Source organism: Onychomys torridus, chromosome 5, assembly GCF_903995425.1.
Source record: "Onychomys torridus chromosome 5, mOncTor1.1, whole genome shotgun sequence".
NCBI lineage: Eukaryota > Metazoa > Chordata > Mammalia > Rodentia > Cricetidae > Onychomys > Onychomys torridus.
The window spans coordinates 54,597,603-54,620,803 of record NC_050447.1 but is presented as its reverse complement, the minus strand read 5'-3'; the positions used below and the strand labels follow the sequence as shown (position 1 = coordinate 54,620,803).

At 39.7% G+C, this 23,201-nt stretch overlaps 1 protein-coding gene across 6 annotated transcripts in view; it reads right to left on the bottom strand.

The window, feature by feature from the left end:
- Positions 1 to 231: 231 nt before the first annotated feature.
- The window catches only part of Hecw1 (HECT, C2 and WW domain containing E3 ubiquitin protein ligase 1), a 272,667-nt gene continuing 249,697 nt past the window's right edge, over positions 232 to 23,201 (bottom strand). For all 6 annotated transcript variants that reach the window (XM_036187474.1, XM_036187473.1, XM_036187478.1 and 3 more), the window contains 6 exons: positions 19,067 to 19,165; positions 18,340 to 18,469; positions 16,682 to 16,828; positions 15,223 to 15,337; positions 12,587 to 12,785; positions 232 to 2,662 (listed from right to left, as the gene is read on the bottom strand). In XM_036187474.1, the coding sequence (XP_036043367.1) occupies positions 2,551 to 2,662; positions 12,587 to 12,785; positions 15,223 to 15,337; positions 16,682 to 16,828; positions 18,340 to 18,469; positions 19,067 to 19,165 (802 nt within the window). In that variant the 3' untranslated portion in view covers positions 232 to 2,550. The remainder of the gene's footprint in view (positions 2,663 to 12,586; positions 12,786 to 15,222; positions 15,338 to 16,681; positions 16,829 to 18,339; positions 18,470 to 19,066; positions 19,166 to 23,201) is intronic.

Below are 23,201 nucleotides of genomic sequence, written 5' to 3'. Positions count from 1 at the left end.
ATTGGACTCCATGGGTTATAAAGGAAAAGAGGGCATGAAATTGAGAAGGGACTGAAGGCTGAGGAGTGGATCTAGAAGCAGTTAGGGAGAAGAGTGTTGGATGAATATGATTTTAATACATTGTAAACATTCTCAAATAATTACTAAAAAGGTTATATTAAAAATACTACTGCTGAGACTGGAAAGATGGCTCAGAGGTTAAGAGCACTGACTGCTCTTCCAGAGGACCTGAGTTCAATTCCCAGCAACCACAGGGTGGCTCACAACCATCTATAGTGGGATTGGCTGCTCTCTTCTGACATGCCGGCATAAATGAAGGCAGAACACTGTATAGATAATAAATAAATAAATCTTAAAAAAATAGAAATACTATTGCTATTATGCATGCTTGTTGGGATTTATGTAGAGCCTGGCATTAGGTTAGAGGTATAACTAAAAATCAGCAAAACCAAAAACAAACAAACAAACAAATCCCCAAACATTTATCTGAGTTTCTTATTCACATGAAATTTCTAAGATAACTTGTGCCTTTTGTATGTTGGTAGACTAAATAGTAAACTAATTTATAGATTGTCTCATTTTTATAAATTGCAAGTCTCTCAGGAGCTGCTTTCTACTTTTGAACAACTTCCTCCTTTTCAACGTATGGCAAGTGCTAAAAAACGTTGAATGCTTGAATAAACAAGTTTTTGTGTATGTATAAGATGAATTCTAAATATGCTGGTTAAGGGGTTCAATATTTATTGAAAGTGATTTTATTAGACCTTTAGTTCCGATTTCATTAGTAAAGAACAGCTTCATTGGAATTCACTGTTTTCAGATACTGAAACAGGACCAAATTTTACCCATTCCTAAGCTGTCTATCATACAACTTACACTCCACTTTTAGGAAAACCTTGATTTAGACAACAATAGAAAGCTAAGTTTCTGTTACATATACTTCCTGTTTGACAACAGATATACAGGAGCAAGGAGTGCTTGGAATTGTGAACAATTTTTACTAAGAAAATATTTTATTTAAGAGTGCAGGACATAATACACTGGTGTAATGAGCCATGAGCCATGGCTTCATTTTAAGTTAACTTTACATTCGCAGACTTTCCCCCTTGTTTTAACTTGTTGACTACAACAATGGGTATTTAAAAGGTGAGTCTCTTTAGCTTTTCTTTTTCCCAGTGAAGAAAAACACTTTCATCTGTGTCATATTTCAGACAACATGGGTAACATGGTTACAAAAATAGCAAATGACCATTATGGTTAGGTTTATCTCAAATGTAATCAAGATGTCAGGCTGTTTGTGGAGCCTGAAATTGTTTTCCTAAAAACACATTTTCTTAGATATTTTGTTAAATGCTAAAAAAATGGGTTTTTTGGACACGAGTTAGTGTGTCTTCGAAAAGTTGCTATGGATGATGGAGAAGTTTATATTGCCTGTGGTCCCTAACAAGCACCGTCACTCTCTGCAGCTCCTTATGTGTTTCTGTGAACATCAGATGTGACAGGATGTGAAGACCATGATTAAAAAAGAAAAGAAAAAAGAATGAGAAAAGTATCAAAGGTAAAAAAGAAACAAAGGTTTACTTGTCAAGTAAAGAAACCTGGCTTCAAACAAAAGCCATGAGATCTATTTGGACTATGTGTGTGAGAATAGATTAAACAAAATTCATGTATTTAAATAAATGTCATATGTCCTGTTCTTTTTCCTGTTTGCTTTATCACTTTCTGTTTAACAAAATTGGAGTTAAAGGGTCGTTCTTCAATCCACAGCAATTAAGATTTCCTCCTTGAACATGGTGCACAAGTTTGTGCTTCTTGTGTGGTGAGTGTTCACTAGGGTGCTTCCCCCACCATGCTTTTCTCAAGTTGAGTTAATAGTCCTTATAACCATTGGACTTACTGATAACTTTTATTTTCTTGCTGCTGTTAATCGCTGGAAGTTCCTTATTTGCACCATATGTCTAGGCTAGTTTCGGATGATGGGATTGATGCCACATATGAATCATGAGTTGAATGAAGAAAAAAAATTTCTGTGTGGCCTTGGCTGTCCATTGAATGGATAGAATGCATAGGAAATGCAGAGATAGAGAGGAAAAAAATCAGTTAGCTCCTAGGTCTGGAAATGGTTAGAAATTATGAAAAATGGTGGTTCTGCTTGGAAGTCATGGGCATATTAAAAGCATGGAATGCTTACAACTCAAATTATCCTTAAATGATAGAAATGGAAGTAAACATTTATTACCATTTCGTCAAGTGTAGCATAACTTGCACTCGTATTTCACTGTTAGGAATGGAGGTATGTGGAGGTATGCACAGACCTTGAGACAGCTCTTTTGTAGTATTGCATACAGGCTAGCAGTTCATTGGAAACAGAGGAGATAAGCCTGAAGATTAGATCTTAGAAGAAGGCAATTCTTCATGCACAGCTTTTGCCAATTCTAATTTGCTTTGAAATAAAAATCATGGAATACCAAAGTCAAAGGAGGGAGAGGAAGTCATCCCAGAAAGGTTGGCGGCACTGTTCAGGACAGTGTCAGGCAAAGTTCCACTTCCTCACTCTAGTCCAAAGGTGCTGGTTTCTTCTACTGCCGTTAACAGCTTTTCATACAACATGGAGTACGAAGGATATGGTGGGAGATCCAATCGATTGAAGCATGTGTGTGCCCTAAATGGGGGAGAAAATACTGGTCAGAGTATTTTAAGGACTGCTTCTGGATACATCAACAACTTTAAAGGGGAATCAAAGCAGGCCAGACAATGATTTAGGACAATCACAAAACACTGCAAATGGTAAACCATGACCATTGAGACATGACAAGTTCAGGAAATTGAAGAACCAGAAACAATTAATTGTTATTTGTAAGAAAACTACACTATATTATAACCACAATAGAAAGCCAATGGCTATTATACTGATTTGAAGTTTAAATATGAAAGAGGCAGAAACATCATTAGTGCCAACGGATCATTCCTAAGCATCCTTGCCTAGCTCTGAGTTCTGGGCCTTGTTGAAGAGCTAATAATGCTCTGGAATTCTGAGATCCAATTCTCCACATCAGGGGTGCTCTAGAAATAGGTTTAACTCCTCAGTACCAGAAGAACATATATCAACTGAAGCTTAAGTACCCCACTCACAAGAATATCTGAGCTTCTGAGACAGTCCTCCATCAAGCCTGGGGTATCTTCCCACCATTGCAATCCCTGCAGCCTTGTTCAGTCTGGGCTTCATTCTGTAGGCCCACACTTGTCAGTGTCTGTCTTAGACTTGCAATGTCTTCCCTAATTCATGGATAACAACTCATGGTATAGGAAACACCTATGTGGATATCCAGCAATGAGTGGAGAGGCATAACCACACAGATTCTTCTCTAGGAGCTGTTTCCTGCCAGGAATTCTTTGTTTCTATGGAAACTTGATGCTGGTCCTTTGGCCAAGCAGGGAAAAGAGTATATTGGTACAGCTGGAAGTTAATTTTATGCCTTTTTCTCCCAGGTTGGGTGAGTGGTATGTTGAAGTAGTGTTTATATATCAACAAGCACAGAAAAAGACACTGAGCTAAAACAAAACAAACCCAGAAAATAAAAGTAAACTTCTCATTAGAATTTTATTTGGCACATTAAGTATTTGAATCACAAGATCTGGGGAAGTGTTTATAATCTATACCTGTGTTCTGAATTACATAAATTAGAGTGTCAGGACACTGTAGGGGCTCAGCAATTGAGACAATGCAGATTCTTTGGAAGATGAAGAAAAGGATGAATGAAGTTTTCTGTTGAGGGAGAGTCTGATGAGAGCATTGGTGTGTTGTCTACCAGCATCCAATCCTGCTTTTGGCAACAGCTCCCTCTTTACCCTGTGTTCACTCGACCCTACCCTGTCCTGCCTGTCTCCCTCTGCTTCAAACCCCAGATGTCTGCATAAGACAACACAATATCTGAGTGTAGGCTTTAAGGACTTGATTGGGAGAAAATATGAAATAAATAGATATTAGCAGAGTTCTGTGTTTACCTAAGTGTCAGGAAGGCCCAGATCACTTCAAAAGAAGACAACTGAAATGCTTTAGTTACTATTATAATATTTGAAATTAAAAGCAAACTCAGAGAATTGGACAGGGCAAGGATTACAGTGCTTTTCTTGGTGTTTAGAAAGGCAGACAGTAGTCTACCCACTGGAATGTGGCTGATATAATTAGATGGTAGAGTAAGACCCAAGTATGCTTTTGGTCCTAGGTGAATCATCCTGAAGCAAGATATGACCGACATCTAGGTTTTCATCCTCTGGTCATTTTTTTTTTTTTTTTGTGAGTGTAAATGTAAAAAAGAATCTCTTATTTAGAAAGTAATTAGAACCATATTAATTCTATGAATATACTTTGGGGGAATAAACGGCATTAGAGAGCAGCACACACTCTGAATGCTCAGTGTCTTCCTTGGCTGCTTCTGTTGGGTTCTTCAACGGCCTTCTTAATTCCCTAGATAAGGTCTAGTTAGTATCCACAATGAATTCAGTTAGACTCAGTGTTCCAGTATGCTCCTCATACTACAGGCATGGTCTTTTTGTTTGTTTGTTTGTTTGTTTATTTTCAAGACAGGGTTTCTCTGTGTAGTTCTGGCTGTCCTGACACTTGCTTTGTAGACCAGGCTGGTCTCAAACTCAGAGATTTACCTGTCTCAGCCTCTCAAGTGCTGGGATTAAAGACCTGTACCACCATGCCTGGTTCTGGGTGTGGTTCCTACAGCATGTTACTTGCCATTGCTTGTATATTGGACTATGTAGTGAGGCATGTGTTGGTTAGTGTAGCATGCAGGGAGCCGAGATTTGGGAGACCCCTATTCTGACTCCAGGCTAGCTGCTTGTTAACTTTATGATGTTGGAAAGTGTGGGAGCCCACAGAGGCTTCCTAGAGACAAATTACTCAGGGTCAGAGAATCTGAGCTTGCTTTCCCAGCAGGGCTGATGTAAGGAGATGATTTGGTCACAGGTGTGTTTACTAGGTGTTTGGAAAGGTCTACACTTGGCTGTATGGTGTGCTTTGATCTTGCAAGGGGGAGGTCTTTTGCCTGTCCCATTGACATATTATAAAAAGCCCTTTTAAATAAATGAAGAGGCTGCTGGGTGTTCACCCAGGCCCTCCTGAAGCTATCTTGTGTTTCTGTCTTTCTTCTTGTCATCTAGGTCTCTCTATCTATCATTTCTTAATTCCTCTCTCCTCCATCTAAGCACCCTTCTAAAGGTGGGAGCAGGTTGGAGCTGGACTCCCACAGAAAGTTAGCTAATCTTTTTGGATCTCAGTTTTCTCACCTATGAAATGGGAATAATAACCCATGCTGTGTGCACTTAAAAAACAAAACACTATTAAACTCCTTTTATACTGTGAATCATATTTCAATATAAGAGCCTGTTTATTTATTTTCTTTTGGAGACAGAGTTTCTCTGCATAGTCCTGGTTGTCCTGGAACTTGCTCTGTGGACCAGGCTGTCCTTGAAATCAGAGATCTGCCTGCCTCTGCCTCCTGAGAAAAGTCTCTTTAAAAACTATGATTGTGATAATTATTTTAGGAGCTGTATTGAACTTATGGTGACTTAAGACCTTATCTCTTTTCACATGATTTACTGAGATGTAAAAATCACTTGTACTTCATATCCAATGTTTTGAACTCCACAGGATCTCCATGCACAGGATGGAGAACATTCAAATTTTACTCTGTTCAAGTCAACTTAAAGGTGTAGAATTTCAGGGTGGTTTGGGATTTGGGTTGTGCTAGTGAGTTCACTGATTATTCTTATAGTCATCTACACAGCTGATTTCTCTGAATCCTCTCATTTTTTCCAACTTATCAATCAAAATGTTAACCGGTACAGTGCCAAAGAAAGTCTTGTTCACATTCTCTGGACACACATTCAAGTTGATAAAACCAAATAAAGGAGGGTTAGTAGTGAATCCAGCTATACAGTTTATATCTTCTCTTCATGAAAATCATCTTCCACTGCCTGTCTACAGCCCCATTCAAATGGGTACTCTCCTACTTCTCACTGAACTGACTGGCTCAGGTGCTCCTTCCCCTAACCCTAACTCTTCCCAGATCCTCCCCATCTCTCTACCAAAACAACCTTATATTATTTTTCTCCCCCTCTTTGAAAAAATCTACAGAAACAAAAATCAAAACAAACAAAAACCCAATAAAAATATTACCCAAACAAAATAAAATGACCCCCCACCAAATAACCCTATGGAATTTGTCTTGGGCATGGGACCTCTCCTTGAGTATCATTGATATACCCAGTGACACTTCATTGGAGGAAACCGATTTTCCCTTTGCCAGCTGGTATGGCAAATAGCTTCTTGGGTAGAGTTGGGACCCATGTCTATTTCCCATCTCAGTGATGGGACTACATCTGATTTGAACCTGTGCAAGTCTTGTGTGTGCTGACAGTCTCTGTGAATTCATATGTGTATCAGTTCTGTTGTTCTTGGAAGATACTGCTCTGTAGCATCATCCATCCCCTCTGGCTCGTACAATGAAGCTTGTCTTGTAGTAGATATGGGAATTAACACAGAGGCCCCAAACTGGACAATGTATAAAGACTACTCAGTTCTAAATGGGGTGTCTTCATCAAATCCCTTCCCACAAGGCTCATGGATCTATGGGGTAGAAAGATTACAAGAGCCATATATATCATTTAACTTATGGAATCTGCCTACTATTTTTATTTTAATAAGTTATAGTGGGTAGAATGCAGTGTACATTGCAGGGAATAAGAGTAAAATCTGGTGTAAGGAATTTTCATATATACACACAAATAAACATATATGTATTCTTATATGAATGTGGTGATGTAGAGGATGTTTCTTTCTGTGACTTATGGTTTGAACAGTTTGAAAATCAGAGATCTAGACAGTTCTTCTGTTCCTTTTAATACTCTGAACTTGCACTAATTACATTTATTTAATATTTGGGGGACTAGGGAGTGGCGCAGTAAGAACATTTGTTTTACAAGTATGAGGACTTGAGTAGGAATGCTCAGAATCCACATAAAAGCTTGCTGTGGCTGCAGATGCACAGCATTGTGGGTAAGATTCTTGGAGCCAGCTCATTAGCTAGCCTCACTGAAATGACAAGTTTTCAGTTCAATGGGAAACCCTGTTTCAAGGGAATAAGGCAGAGAGTAATAGACAATAACTAATAACCTTCTCTGACACATAGTGGCACACTTCTCACTTCATACATATTCCACATACAACACTCAAACACACACACACACACACACACACACACATAGATATACAGAGAGAAACACACACAGAAAAACACAGACACACACACACAGACTCTGCCATTTTTGTTTACACACACACACACACACACACACAGATACACAGAGAGAGACACACACAGATAAACACAGACACACACAAACACACACACAGACTCTGGCATTTTTGTTTACACACACACACACAGACACACACAGACACACACACACACAGACTCTGCCATTTTTGTTTACACACACACACACACACACACACAGATACACAGAGAGAGACACACACAGATAAACACAGACACACACAGACACACACACAGACTCTGGCATTTTTGTTTACACACACACACACACACACACACACACACACACACACACACACACAGACTCTGGCATTTTTGTTTAAACTTCCCTTTTCAAATACTCTTCCAGACTGTAGTAGCCAAGCCCATGTAGACAATGAGTTTAACATCTTAGTTTCACGTCTCAATGAATTTCAACCCACTGACCATTACCACTTTTTTCATGTTTCACCCACAGTATCATATGAAGTTTCTTCACCAGAAAATTGTATCCTAGGAACCATGATATTCAATGTCTTTTTAAACTTCATGTGCTTTTTCAGAGGCAATTAATTGGACTTAGAGTTTTTTCTTTTCTTTTCTGTGACACTACTTGGAACATTCATTGAGGAAACTGTTGTCTTTTATTTTCTCCTCCTCTTCCTCTCCCTCCTCCTTCACTTCCTCTGCCTCTTCCTTTCCCCCTCTTTTTTCTGAGACAAAGTTTCAGGCTGTTCTGCAAACCATCATAAAGCCCAGGCTCACTGGGGACTTGTCTTCCTTCCATCTCAGCCTCCCTCGGGCTGGGACTACAGCTCTCTACCACTGGGCCTGGCTTGCTCTTCCTTTCTGTAGGGAGAGATCTGAAGAAAGCAGCTCCAGGCCACTTCCTCAAGGTGGGGACCAGGTCACTGGTCAGTGGCCTGACCAGGACTTCATGAACTATATATAGTTTTGGGTATTCATATGTTATGTCTTTTATTCTATCCTGAGGTAACATTTTTTAGGTTCTTGGATTTTTCAGAAGTTGTGGTTAGGAGTGATTATTAAGTCATTTTCATTGTTTTCTTAGAGGTGTGTACTTCTTAGTGCTTTTCTATCTCAGGGAAGCCTTGTTTTCTACGCGAAATTTTCTCCAAGGCCTGCATCTCATTGGCTTTGACATGAAGTCCTATTTGAAATCCAATGTCTTCCTTAAGAACACTTTGTGTGAGCCAACAGTATAATATATACTTCAGAGAAAATATGTATATTGCATGCATTCTGTGTCTCCTTAGTAACAAGAGCAGTGGCTTATTTCCTGAAGACTAGAGCGGAGACTTCAGAAGGTGTCCTACCACAGTGGCGTTCCCTTCACAACCTCTGGGTATCAGTTTCTTTTCTCTTGCTGTGACAAAGCATCTGACCATAGAAATTAAGGATGGGAGGGTCGATCTTGACTCAGGTTAAAGGTACAGTCTACACGGTAGTAGGAGTATGAGAGGGAGGGCCGTTAGGGCATCCATAATCAAGACACAGGGAGATAAACACTCTCTCTCAGCTCACTGTCTTTTTTAAAAATTCAATCCATGACCCCGGCCAATATATGACACCACACATATTTAGGGTGGGCCTTTCTACCTTAGTCACCCTATCTAGAAACTTCCTCACATGCCCAGATGTATGTCTTTTAGGTGATTCAAATTCCCAACTAGTCAGTATTAATCATCCCATCCTTGGACATTTCTCCGGACTCAGTATGTCTTCCTGAGTGTATGTTGGTGTTTTCTCAGTCCAGGACTGGGTCATGCTACCTACTTAGCCTACAATTCCCTCCTCTCTATCCTTTAATACCCACCAAAGGCCAGTTTCTTTGAAGCATTTTCTCTGAGTAGCTCACGCAGGATTAAGATCATGAATCATTCTCACATCGCACTGCTTTAAGCACCTTGAATTTCCCGATTCTCCCTTAGGTTGTATTATTTATCTCTGGTCTGTATTTCCTTCTACTGTCAGTTCTTATGGGCAGATGTCTTGCATCTCGCCTCCTCCTCATGCTGCAGACTTATGGGGTAAGCTATTATTAAATGATGGCGCAAACTATGCTTTCCTAAAATAAAAGTGGGATGTTTCCAAAATTTCACTGTAGAATCTAATATGAAGTTAGATGTGTCTTCCAGGTTTTTTGGCTCTCGGTGGAGTTATGAGATATGTTTCGGGCTGAAGATGTGCTGCTGACCAGAACTGTGTAGGCCAGCCTGAGAACTACTCAACTACTTGTTGTTAAGCAGTTACGAATATTTACTAGTTCTCACTGTCAGGCAGCAATTTTCTCTAAAACAAAACATTCTATCTTGGAGGGCAGCTAAGATCTGAATAAGAACAATACCAGTAGACACCGAGTGAGGAAGCCTCCAGCCCTAGCCCCAGACAAAGAACTGTATGCAACTAAGGACTGCTGAGAGAGGAAGAATTAGTTTTCCCCAGGGATGAGACTTCTTCTTTTTTTTTTTTTTTTTTGGTTTTTCGAGACAGGGTTTCTCTATGTAGCTTTGCGCCTTTCCTGGAACTCACTTTGGAGACCAGGCTGGCCTCGAACTCACAGAGATCCGCCTGCCTCTGCCTCCCGAGTGCTGGGATTAAAGGTGTGCGCCACCACCGCCCGCACATACTGTTCTGAAGTCCTTCCTCCCCACCCCCCCAGAGCTGAGGATCGAACCCAGGGCCTTGAGATTGCTAAGCAAGCACTCTACCACTGAGCTAAATCCCCAACCCGAGACTTCTAATTTATTAATTCCAAGCGGTCAGCCCTGAAATCATGTACATAACAGGAAACACTAAATGAACTCAGGAGGTTATATTTCTACATATATGTGATATATATACATGTATATATATATGTATATATGTAAGAAAGAAGAAGAAGTCATGAAGCTGGGAGGGAGAGACGTGGGATATGGGAGGGTTGGAGAAAGGAAACGGAAGGAGGGAAATCATATAATTATATTTTGATAAAAAAATCAAATTAAAGCTGGGCGGTGGTGGCACATGCCTTTAATCTTAGCACTCAGGAGGCAGAGGTAGGTGGATCTTTGTGAGTTCAAGGCCAGCCAGGGCTACAGAGTGAGTTCCGGGAAAGGCACAAAGCTACACAGAGAAACCTTGTCTTGGGAAAAAAAAACATCAAATTCAAATTCTAAAGGGAGATTATTCATTCACTGTTGCAGGGAAAATACTTAAAACTCAGGAAGTATACAATTTAAAAGCTGCATGTAAAGGTAAGGGCTGCTGAGAGATGCCCTCAGGTCAGCCAAGATGCCCCGAAGATGCTCTCAAGAGGTTCAGACTAACTGAACTGCCTGCAACAGCCTGCTCTGCAGCCTACTGAGCAGCATGAAGGCTGTGCACTCCACATTTCTAGCTTTGGTGAGCCATTCTGGGATGTGTTTCAGGTGATGCACCTGTCTGAGTCATTTCTGCTCCAGTCAGTAACCTCTCACCCATATGTCTCTAAAATCTCCAATAAATGTTATTGGTTCACAAAGGTGGACTTTGGTGGTATCATTATTTTGGACTGCTTCCAGTTCCCTATCTGAGGTGAGCAGATATTTGGTCAGCTCTTCTCAGGAACAGAATCACTCAACACTCATCAACATCATGTGAACTGTCCTCAGGAAAACAAGAAATTTGGGAAAATTACATTGATTTAGCAGAGGTGTTTTGGTACTGCTGTAGCTTGTATATAGCACACTCCCTGAAGGCCTATGTGTCAAATGCTTGATTTCAACAGTTATTTGGAACAATGGGACTTTTAAGATGTGGAGCCTAGTGGGAGGAAGTTAGGTCATTAGGGAAATTTCCCCAGACCCTTGACTATTTTTCTCTTTTATCTTTCCTTTTCTCCCTCCTCTTCCTCTTCTTCTGCCCTACCCCTCTCTCCTAGGCATGAGGTAAACAAGATTTTTCCCACTATACTCTCCCATCATGATGTATGTACCCAAAGCACCAGGGCCAATCCATCATGGACTAAAACAGTCAAAATAACCTTTCCTCTTTTTAAATTAATTTATCAAAAAATTTGGTACAGTAATGGAAATCCAACTAACATAGATGGCTATGTAGAGACAGATCTGTATCATATATATATATCTTTTGTAATTAGGAAATATGAAAAGATGATAATGGGAATCTGTCTTAGTCACTGTTCAATTGCTGTGAATAGACACCATGATAAAGGTAACTCTTATAAAAGAAAGCATTTGATTGGGGCCTTGCTTACAGTTTTAGAGGGTTAGTCCATGATCAACATGGTGGGAATCAGACAGACATGGTGCTGTAGCTGTAGCTGAGAGTTTTATTTCCTGATCTGCAGGCAGCAGGCAGAGACAGAGAGTGCAACTGGGCCTAGTGTGGGCCTTTTAAACTGCCAAGCCCACTCCAGTGACACACTTCCTCCAACAAGGCCACACCTCCTAATCCTTTCCAAACCATTCCACTAACTAGGGAACAAACACTCAAACATATAAGCTCATGAGGGCTATTCTCATTCTAACTACCAAAGAATCCATATTTTATTACGTTTGTTAAAGTAGTATTTATTACTAGAATGCCTATCCAGAAGTATTTCTAGTAATCCTTATTTTATTGACCAAGAACATGCTACCCAAGTGGAATAAAAAGGACTAAGGAAGTCTTGGCATTGAAACTCAAGGGTAGAAAATTTAAATTGCCTTTTTAAAAAATTTAAACCACAATAGGTTTTTGATAGAGTACTGTGTAGAAATCACTGTAGAAACTCAGGAATATACATGATCCCATCCCCACATATTTTAAAACTCATTGGAAAAAATACAATGTATATACAAATAACTAACTATCCTATGAAGTATCAAGTTTGTGCTATAGATATATGCTATATTTGGAGGGGTTACTTTGGGTTTCTAGCATTTTTACAATAATGACTTTGCCTTCTCCATCCTCTATGTTAGATATTCCTCTAAAGAGTATTTAAATTGAGTTTTGCATCGATTGGGCAGTCTGCCATTACTGGCAAATGGACCTTACAGTCCAAATATGATCAACAATTAACACTTCACTAAGAATATCATCTCAATTCAAGTCTTAGAGACACCTTACTTACTTTTTAACTAGTAACTCAAAAAATAATACTTTGAGCGACAAGCAAATATTCTATCTTAAAAGATGATCTCCCGAACTCAAATAGTGAAGCATGCTTTGCTGCTGAGGTAAGTTCATGAAGGTTGGTGGGAGCTGTGTACCTGGGAAGAGATGTAATTTTCCCCCATTTCTCTATGCAGAACCGCCGAAGTCCATTGCTTCCCCGCAAAGCTGCAAAGCCTTCATAGGGCACACTTGATGTTCCTGTCACAAACTGAAGTAACCTCAATCTCTGTTCATTATTGAACCGTTCTACTGCAGCCCAGAACCAGCGGATCACAAGATGGCCATCGTGATAACCTGGTTAAAAAAAGAGGTGGTGGTGGGGAGAAAGAGGATGTGAGGAAAGAAGGAAGAAACAGATGTGTTAACTGAACCGTAACTTGAAGACTTTTGATTTTGCTGATAATGACATTTAGATAGGCAGGTCTAAACTAATTTATATAACTTGGTCAAGTTTTAAAACAAGAAGATTTTGATTATAGCAATTTTACAAAAGAACTGGGTGTTTGAGAAGTTCATTCTGAGGTGTTTAGTATTTATTTAAACAATTGGAATACAACCTAAAATATCCCAGCCTTATATGAATGTAAGTAAAGAACAAAAGGCTCTACAAAGTCAGACCATCTATGTTTTCTTTGTTCTGATGTCTTAGCTCTTGGCAACAGTGTAACACAGGAGAGTCTAGGGTTTAAGAACAGATAGAAGTAACATGTAAACCTGGCTGAAGATGACAGGTTCCCAGGAGTTATGACTGCCCCAAAAGAAAAGCCTGTACCCATCACACAGTTGTTCCCTGAGTCATGCCTGGGCTGGAGAGCTGCTTTAAGGCATCATCGAGGAGGCTAGGCTTGCAAGAAACCATCTAGAGAAATGACCTCCATTCATGACAAGGGAAGAGGCATTCAAAGAGAGGGGAGATAATATAGGTGGAAACTGAGAAAGCTTCGTGAAGGAAGCAGGGTTTGAATTTAGCATAGGATGCATTTGTGTAGTACAGCAAAGAGAGAGGACATTCTTAGCAGAGGAAATAAATAATGAAAATGAGAAAAACATGAGATATCAGGAAGTGAGCTAACACAGATGGGTATCTGTAGAGCCTGGGAGTCAGGGGGATGCTGGGACACTAGGAGTCTTACTGGTTCAGCAGAATACTTAGGTCAGCAGTTTTCTTAATAGACCTGCATGGAAGTCCCAAAAGGGTTTTGCAGCTGAGTGGTTTAAGGAGGCAGAGTGGAAGGTAGACCCTTGTTTTTTCCCCTATGTTATATTGGTTGGGATTTCTCTCTAGTTTACCTAAAAAGAGGATTTTTGTGGCTAAATTCTTAACAAAGTCTTCTGTGTTTTTTGGGGACAATGGTGGTCTGGTCTGATGAAAATGATATTTGCATTAATTAATTATGCTAATCCCATGTTGAAATGGTATTTTGGTATTACATTAAATTAAAAGACAATTGCTTGTTTATACTTTTTCTAATAGGGCTATTAAAAAATTTAGTTAGTGCCAGGTGTGGTGGGACATGCAAAACTTAGGAGGCAGATGCAGGTGGGTCTTTGTGAGTTTGAGGCCAGATTATTCTACATATTGAATTCCAGGCCAGCCAAGGCTATATAGTGATACTGCATCTCAATCAACAAACAAACAAACAAACAAATAAGAAAGAAAGACATTCAAATTTACATATATGGTCACATTCTTTTTCTACTGTAGATGACGAGTCTAAAGCGTCAGATGTTCTGGGACAATATTCCCTATAGTCAACATGAAATATTCATATTGTAAGAATCACAATTTGTATTGTTAAGAAATGGAGGATAGAATATAAACAGAGACAGAGATGAGAGGTTTAGAATTTGATTCATTTTGATGCAGACCAAAGGAAAGCTCACAAATGACTTACAGTAAATAATTTTTAAATTATGAAGAGAGAGAGAGAGAGAGAGAGAGAGAGAGAGAGAGAGAGAGAGAGAGAACTCTGTGGAAGCAAACATAGACTGAGGCAAAGAAGGCTAAAATTCTACAGGAAGCAAGAGATGTTTCTCTGACAGTGTGGAGGCTACTCATGAGCTCACATATAGAAGGTGTGTTGTCTGTGCGCCTTTACATAGCCACACCAGGGATTACTGTTGTCTGAAAGAAGTTCATTTAGAAGCTGTGCAAATAAGTGTCTTGTCCTGAAGTAAGGATAAACATTTGGAGGCTTAAAACAGTGATAAACAGGGCTCAGGTTGTTCATTAGTGATACAGAATTTGCTGAGGAAGCACCAGGTCTTAAGTTTAATCCCCAGCACTGTAAATAGTGATAATGACTCTGATGAACTGTGTGATGGACTACTACTTAGCTATATGAAGGAATGAAATGCTAGAACATGCCAGAACGTGGATGAATCTTAAAAAATTACATAAAGTTAAAGAAGGCAGACACAGGGACCATATTTTGTATGACAGTTATTTATAGGACATTTCTAGAATTGGTAAGTCCACAGAAATGGGATTTATGAATGCCAGGTGTCTGAAAGATGGACACGGGTGGAGGACAACTTCTTGATGGGTACAAGCCTTCCTTTAGATGATGACAGTATTTTAGAACCAGGTAGAGGTCATTGTTACACAAAAATTTGAATGTACTAAATATTACTGAATGGTTTATTTTAGGATGGCCAATTTTACACTGTATCAATTTATTTCAATAATTTTTCCTTAAAACTCATGTTACCAAAAGTGCTGCTAGCTCACCTCCCCGGTACTCAGTGTTATTCCTCCAGTCATTCAGGTCGATTTCGGCAGTACCAGCAATCACCAGTTCCAGTTCCCTAGCATCAAACACCGAGACGAGCCTTGAGTCTACCACCTGGAAGACAGTAATATCAACACGCAATCAGGTTATAGTCATGGTTTCTATGCTGCCTGTCAGGTTGGGAAGGTATCATTTATAAATTGCCTTTAACATGCAGTCACTTTAAAATTCAAAATCATAGCAGGGGATCCCTCCCATCCTACTCATGTGTTATAATCTTTATCCCCAGCTCTCTGGAGCCTTAAATGATGTAATTGTATTATAATTTCAAAATTCTTTTAAAAAAAGAGGCAGTTAGATATGAGGCCCTGAGATAGGGTTAGAGCCCTTAGAGAAGATGCACACAGTCCTTGTCCTTTCCACTGACATGAGGCAAGAAGCTGCCTCTGCAGAAACTGGCCCTTACCAGCCACTGAATCTGCCAGTGTCCTGATCTTGGACTTGCTCACCTCTATGATTGTGAGAAATGGATTCCTGATGCCTAGAAGATGCCCAGTATGTGCTTTTTCTTATAGAAGCCCCAGCAGTAGTCACTGAGCTAGCATTTTAGAATAGAGTCCTTCGTGGGCTGGGAACAGAGGGAAAATCCCAGATCCTTCCTGATTTCACACACAATCCCGACTTGATTTTCTGAAGTCACATTTCAGTTTTCAAGTTCAACTGCCTGTCTTTCTCATGGAATGATTGCTCATTTCTTGCGGTTCCCTTCCTTTCCCTCTTCCTTCCTGTTTCTTTGCTCTTCTTTCTAAGGGTTGGGCAGGGCTTGTTGGTTAGAGCTCTGTCTGTGCTATGGCTTACATCTTCTGCCAGATGTGCCAGGCTCAACTGAACGTCTCCAGTGCTGCCTGCTTTGGACCAACAAGTAGTGGACAATAAATTAGATGATAAACTTCTCAACTGAATTTCTAAACTGAAGTATAAAGACATCATTTTTGGTCATGGGGAGTCTCGCAGCTGTCTCTCTTCTCAGTTTACTGCTCAGCATAATGATATGACAGACAGCAAGGCTTCAACAAAACAGACACCCTGCAGGAGTGACTATTACTCCCCACACTTCTGCTTTGCTTTCTTTGTTTTGGTGGACTGAAGGAAATGCCACATCCACATAGCCACACAAGAAACACTGGCTGTACCCTCACCTGGTACAGCAGGACCAAATCAATGACACTTTACTGAGAATATTTTAACTTCCAACAGGGCTTGTCAGACATGTGTTCATGGAGAAGTCTGGCCCTCCATCCATCCAACCCAGCTAGATGCTCCACCCCCTCTGGGCAGGAGACTATAAACCTTGCCTCTCTTGCTTTTTTCTCTTTGCTCTGAGCTATTGAGTTCTGGCAACTCGGGCTCAACTGCAAAGCACCATGGGCTGCTTTCCTGGGCCACCTGGGGTCTTACCTCATAGAAGCCCCTCACCAAAGCCTCGGTCTGCTGCACCACACCACGCTCCACCCGCCACTTGACCATCCTCTCTATGTACTCCTTTTTGTTCTTCTCGGTCACCTGCGTGTTGGCACCTCCAGACTTCAACTCTCTTTCTGTTACCTTGCAAGGAAACAGGAGGATCATGATGCTATTCGTTCAGCTCCTCTTCAGAGGAGACATTTCCATTTAGGATGACAGCATAAAAAGGTCTTTTTCCCTTCCCTGGATGTTACTAGGAAAGTTTTTGTGGTTTGAACCACACGCTTAAGCATTGTAGAAGAGTTACAATTTTTTTTTTTTTTTGTACAAAAAAGAATCATATTTCCTGTAACTCAAGGAGTGTAATGTCCTGGGTTGTCATTTAAGGTGAAGGGAGCCAAACGTCCCAACACTATAGTCGGATACTTGATGCCTCTAAGTCACACTTAGAACAATGGATTGCAGTTGTTCGGTAAGCGCTTATTTGTGCACCTAACGAGAAGAAGGAAAGTAGAAGCAGGTAGAAAGATTTGTTTTCCAAGCTGGCTGCAGATGAGGCTAGGGAGCAGAACACTCAGTATGGAGCTCATGCTTCTAAAGACAAACTCCTCAGCCAGGACCTAGGACCTGTCTGATGCTTTTCATGTACTAGAGAATATAAAAATATACTCCATATATAGCATATACTCTGTTCTTCATTATCTTTTGCCCTAGAAAATATAACTCAGAAACTTTATATGAATTTAGGTATCATTAACTCATCCTTTGCTGCTAGTAGTATTCTTTATTTGTGTTTTACTTACTTAATATGTAAGTCAAATGTCTGGAGAGTCTCATATTCATTTGGCCACAGATTTAATACTACATTAGCAAATTCTTGTAGCAAACACACAGGGAATTTCTTTTTAAGTAGTATTGAGATCTATGCATACTGGAAGACTAGGGATGTAATGAAATAACTATTATGAAGATACAGAAATACCTTGTATCTTATGGCATACTTTAAATGTTTTCTGATCCACGGTTACATTTGCTTTTCAAAACCCCTGCATAGGGTAGAACCATCTCATATCGTAGAGCCATATCAAAGTGATAGAAAGAAGGAAGAGACCCTGGCAGTGCTGTTCATAAAAGAAGTCTCTGGGCTGCAGAGAGGGCTCAGCAGGGAAGAGCACTTGCTGCTCTTGCAGAGCACATTGGTTTGAACCAATGAGATTCTTGTTATTTAATTTAAAAATAAAATCTCATTGGCATATGATTCAGTACCTGAATTTGCACATATGAGTCTGTGTAATACAAAAGAACTGGCGGTAGGGGCCAGACAGGTACCTGTCCACTAATGTAATTAGTAACATTATCCACAAGGATGAAAGAAACAGATCCTTATTTGAACTATCTAGAGTGAAAAATCATAAGAATAGAAATTGTGTGGTATTTCCCAGGAGCTAGGGGTGGGAGGAATGAAAGGGTGTTGTTTAATTGGTAGAGTTTCAGTTTTGCAGGAAGTTCTAGAGATTGGATGCCAAACCACGTGAATGCCCTTAACAATACTGACGTGTACTTTTAAAAAGTTCTAAGATGGTTAAGTTTTGTTTTATGTGTTTACCATAGTAAATAATAAAATGTCTTTTCCAAGTCCACATCACACAAACCTGTCCAAAAACTTCTTCGTTAACAGTGAAAGTGAGATCGAGAATATCTGTGATGTTATTGTCCTTCATCCACTGCAAACTTTGGTGGAATTCCTCATCTAAATATTCTAGATCACTCAAATCACAGGGCCTGGAAGAATTCAAAGGCAGCAAGAAAAACTGAGTGAGCAAATGGCTTTCGGACCTCACTCCGAACATGATTATGCTGCTTCTCAATAAAACACAATAGATTTCATTATTACTTGATAATTCTGAATACATTGTTGAAGCAGTAATTCAAGTTTTAATTTATTTAATATTTTCCTTTTGAAAAGAGCCTGCTAAAGTTTCAATAATAAATGTGAAATAATTATTGACTCATTGGTAACTAACTAAAAAAAAAAGCAATTCTACTCAACAGTGTAATACAATGTTCCCAATGTTATGTTTTCTATATAAATGAATTAATATCCATTATATGGTTTTGCTAATAGAGTCATTTCTTACACCTCCCAATGCCATTTTATTGTACTAAAAGGTATAGGATATATCTGTATCTCTATCCATCTATCTATCTATCTATCTATCTATCTATCTATCTATCTATCTATCTACTCAGAATAAGAAACAGATGGAAACTTATTAGAAATTATTGAAACCAAATTGACAAAAGGGCCAGAGACATAAGAAAGGCCAGTACTGTCATCCTGCGGGAAGGCTGGACAGAATTATCCTACAATACACTTACAGCTTCAGGAGTCCTTTGTAGAAGGGCCTTGTGAAGAAAGCATCCAGGAGGTACTGATGGATCAGAGCCAGGCCCAGGATACGACCACTAAATCTAAACCTGAAACATAGACAAGGCAAAGAAGTTTGAGAGTTAATAGTAATTTACATTACTATGTATTTTAATTTGTACTAAATTAAAAAAAATGTATTTTTATTTGAGCTTTATTTATTGTGATGGAGGTTGAATTAAGGGCATCACATATCCTAAAACATGAGCTGTACCACTGGGCATCCCCTCACCCAACTCAATGAGTTCTATATAGTATTCAACTTAAACAGTTCAATGAATTTGCCCATTGACGGTACAAGGAGACATCAATTCTTCTTCACATTCTTTGCCATAAACAATGGCCATGTGGTTGGTATGTTCTAAGCAAAACCTTCTATGTCCCATGATCAGACTGCTGTTATTTATTTAAGAAGAGGAAATCACTGAGGAAGGGTAATTCAGGAACCTGAAATATAAGGCCCAAGTTAGACCCTAAGGGAGCCTAGACCCAAGAAAACAGAAACCCCTTGTCTCTGAACAATGTGCCTTTGCTTATTTAGAAATTTTATAATGTTACTCCATACTGGGAGGTGGAGGCTTGAATATCAATCACAGATGGCAGTTAGTATTTAAAGACAGTGGGAAACAGTTCCATGCAATCACCATGTGATCAAAGATAACCTGATCAACTATTGTTATTCAATATTATAGTACCAGCTACACAATGAAAGAACAATGTCATTGTTAGGAAGAATTGGTCATGTAGACTTGGCCACTTACAGATATAAAGGCTCTTACTGATTCAAACAAAAGCAATTTGTTTCCTAGAAATTTTTCTGATGAACTGCCTGGCTGAGTTGCAAGGTTACCTGTAGCTTACCTGTATGATTTTACAGCTCTATGAAGCTTCCTGTCTGCCTGGTCTACCATCCCATAGCTTAACTTGCTATGAAGGCTTTGCCCTTTCTTCATCTAACTCCAAAACTGTGGAATACCTGTTCTCTATCTAATCAGGTTTTTACCTAATCATGGACTTTTCTGGCTCCATAAGCTATGTTGTTCCCCTTGGTTGCCTCCAAGAGGTTACAAGTAAGTCCCTAGTGAAAACTCTCTGTTAAGATCCATAGCCTGTTTTTTTTTTTAACTGGGTGTTTGTATTTGTACACAAGACTGTTGTTTGCATACCACATACTTTTGGACATCAGACTAGGAAGGTTCCAGTTGGGTCTGACCTAAAAGACTCCTCCTAGAGAACTAGCTTTGATAGAGGTGCTATTCAAACTGCCAAAGTGGCAGGAGGAAGCAGTCAATAGTTCTATTCAGTTGTGACACGTATGAACCATAACAATGACCCATAACCTCAAGATATTCCTAAATGTGCAAAATGACACTCATATCTTGTCAGTAACCAACAGCTCTCTAATTGGACTTAAGGCTTGCTCAACAGAAAAGAAATCATGCCTAGTACTGGAAACTTAACCAATTGCCCATGGCCAATGAGGTTATGAATCTTAGAGGAGAACCTACTACCACCACTTTTATAGGGCAGCAAAATTCATCAAAGAAGCTCCTTTTTGCAACAGATGAAGACCATTACAGAAAACCACAACTGGTCAAAAGCAGATTCAGTGACCGCAGGGTAGCCAGCCCCAGCATATATATGCATTTACAGCACCACCTCTGAACCCAGTTCTTAGGAAACATTACAGAAGATGGGGAGGAAAGATTTGTAAGAGCCAGAGGATCAGGAAGTCCGTCATGAGATTGTGTCTCCTAGAAATGACAGGGAAGCTCATGATATATCAACAATATGCTCATGATATATCAACAATATGGTTGCTTAGGACCAACAAGAACTGCACCAAAAGACATGCTAATGTAGAAGGGGGAGCTCCAGCTCTATATAAAGAGCCACAGGCAACAAAGGACTGCTGAGAGGGAGAATTTGTCTTCTCCAGGGATGAGCCCCCTAATTGTTTATGCAATACCAAAGGAATCTTATATTTACAAGCAACCTTAAAGAGACTCAGCAGGATGTACTGATATGTTTATGTGTAATAATAATAACCAGATAAAAAGAGACCATGGATTTGAGATGTGGCAACAAAGTTGTTGGAGGGAAGAGAGTGATATGAGAAGGGTTGGAGGGAGGAATGGGAGGGGGAAATAATGTAATTATATTTTCATTAAAAACAAATTAATAAAATTTAATTAAAATAAAATTAGAACTAAGTTTTTTAAAAAAGGAACACAACAGGTTCCTCAACCTCAGCTTTATTGACATTTGAAGTCCTGTATACTGTAGGATTTTTAACAACATTAGCTGTTTAGCTCATTAGATGTAATTAGCACCAACTCCCCATAATGTCTCCTATTATCTTTTGACATTGCCAATACCTTCTGCTAGTGTCAGGGAAAGGCTGTTGTTGCTTGAGAACTCCTGGGATAGAGCACAAAATTAGGGGAGGCTTTTGGTAAGGTGGTTGTTTCTAGTTGACACACAGGCAGTTTTTATCTCAAAATTCATGAAAGGGTATCTGCACCCTCATGAGGCTGTGAGGGCTGCAAACACTCAGGCTTTGTGCTTCACTCTACAGGTCAGAGCATTTTCAATACTTCTCAAATCTCTAAGGATAGCACACTACTTCATCTAACACAATTTTAAGCCTCCACCAAGAACTTTGGTTGTGAGTTGTTTTCGAGGAAATGGGAAGAGAGAGTGAGTTCCTAGAATACACCAGAAAGCACCTGTCCTTTGAAGAGAATAATGTCTGACCCAAATCAAGATGAAAGAGAGAGCCGGGTGGTGGTGGCATACGGCTTTAATCCCAGCATTTAGGAGGCAGAGCCAGGCAGATCTCTGTGAGTTCAAGGTCAGCCTGGTCTACAGAGCGAGATCCAGTACAGGCACCAAAACTACACAGAGAAACCCTGCCTTGAAAAAACAAACAAACAAACAAACCAAAAAAAAAAAACCAAAAGATGGAAGAGAGAGCCTTTTGGAGAATAACTGTACAACCACTAAGGTGGGAATATTTATGGTTTCTTTGAAGCCAATGAGGCTGGACTCTAGAGAGAGGATACTTCAGGGATATTTAGAGAGATGCCTAGGAGATGGGTTATGCAGGGCACAGCAGGCTATGGGATAGACTTTATATTCTTTCTGAATGTGGCAAGAATCCATTCATTGGAAAGTCCATGTGAGAGTTACAGAGTGAACTGGACAATGTGTTAAAATGAGTGCTTTGTACATGGACAGAGGTGAGGTTGGCCAGAGTGAAAACAGATGACGCTCAGAAGCTGTGTTCAGATGGAAGATGAGCGTGGCTTTCACTAGTTGGAGAAGTGAAAGTGATGGAATCAGATTCAGGATGTATTTTTATAGTTCAACCAGGAATGTTGATGATGTACTGCACAGAAGACCTGAGAGAAAGATACATCAAAGATAGTCTGTTCTCTCAGATGAGAGCAACTGAGGAGATAGTGCAGCCATTTACAGTGTAGTAAACACTGTGTGTGGGGTATTGAGAATTATGTTTCACACATGTTAAGTTTTTTAAGTTTATTAAATATCCAACTGGAGCTATGGAATAGGTTATCATATTGAAGAGAATTACCTCTGAGAACAGGGTCATGTTATGCATGCAGAGGTGATAGCAATAAGGATATAGATGACATTTAAGGCCATGTAGGTGGGCAAGACCACCAAGGAAATTTGTACAGATCATGGTGGAACTAAGGGGTGCATCTTAATTGATGTATCATTCAGGGATTTGAAAGATGAGAGCCAATGACAAAAGTTGGCAGAGAACCAGCAGTAAGGTGGAAGAATCGGAGCATGTGAGAAAGTGTGTTTGAGCAAGGAAGCAGAGACTGGACATCAAATTTCTCTGTGACTAGGTAATGGGAGGTCTCAGATTCTCCAACAGATCTGACAATTAGAGATAAGTTTCTGAATATTCCCCAAAAGGGTGTGTATTAAAGGTGTGGTCCTCATCTTGTGACAATATTTGGAGATGGTGGTGTTTTGAGGAAGTAGAACAAGTGGAAGATAATTCAGACATTTGGGGCACACCCCTTGAAGGGGTGCTGTTCTCCTTCTTTG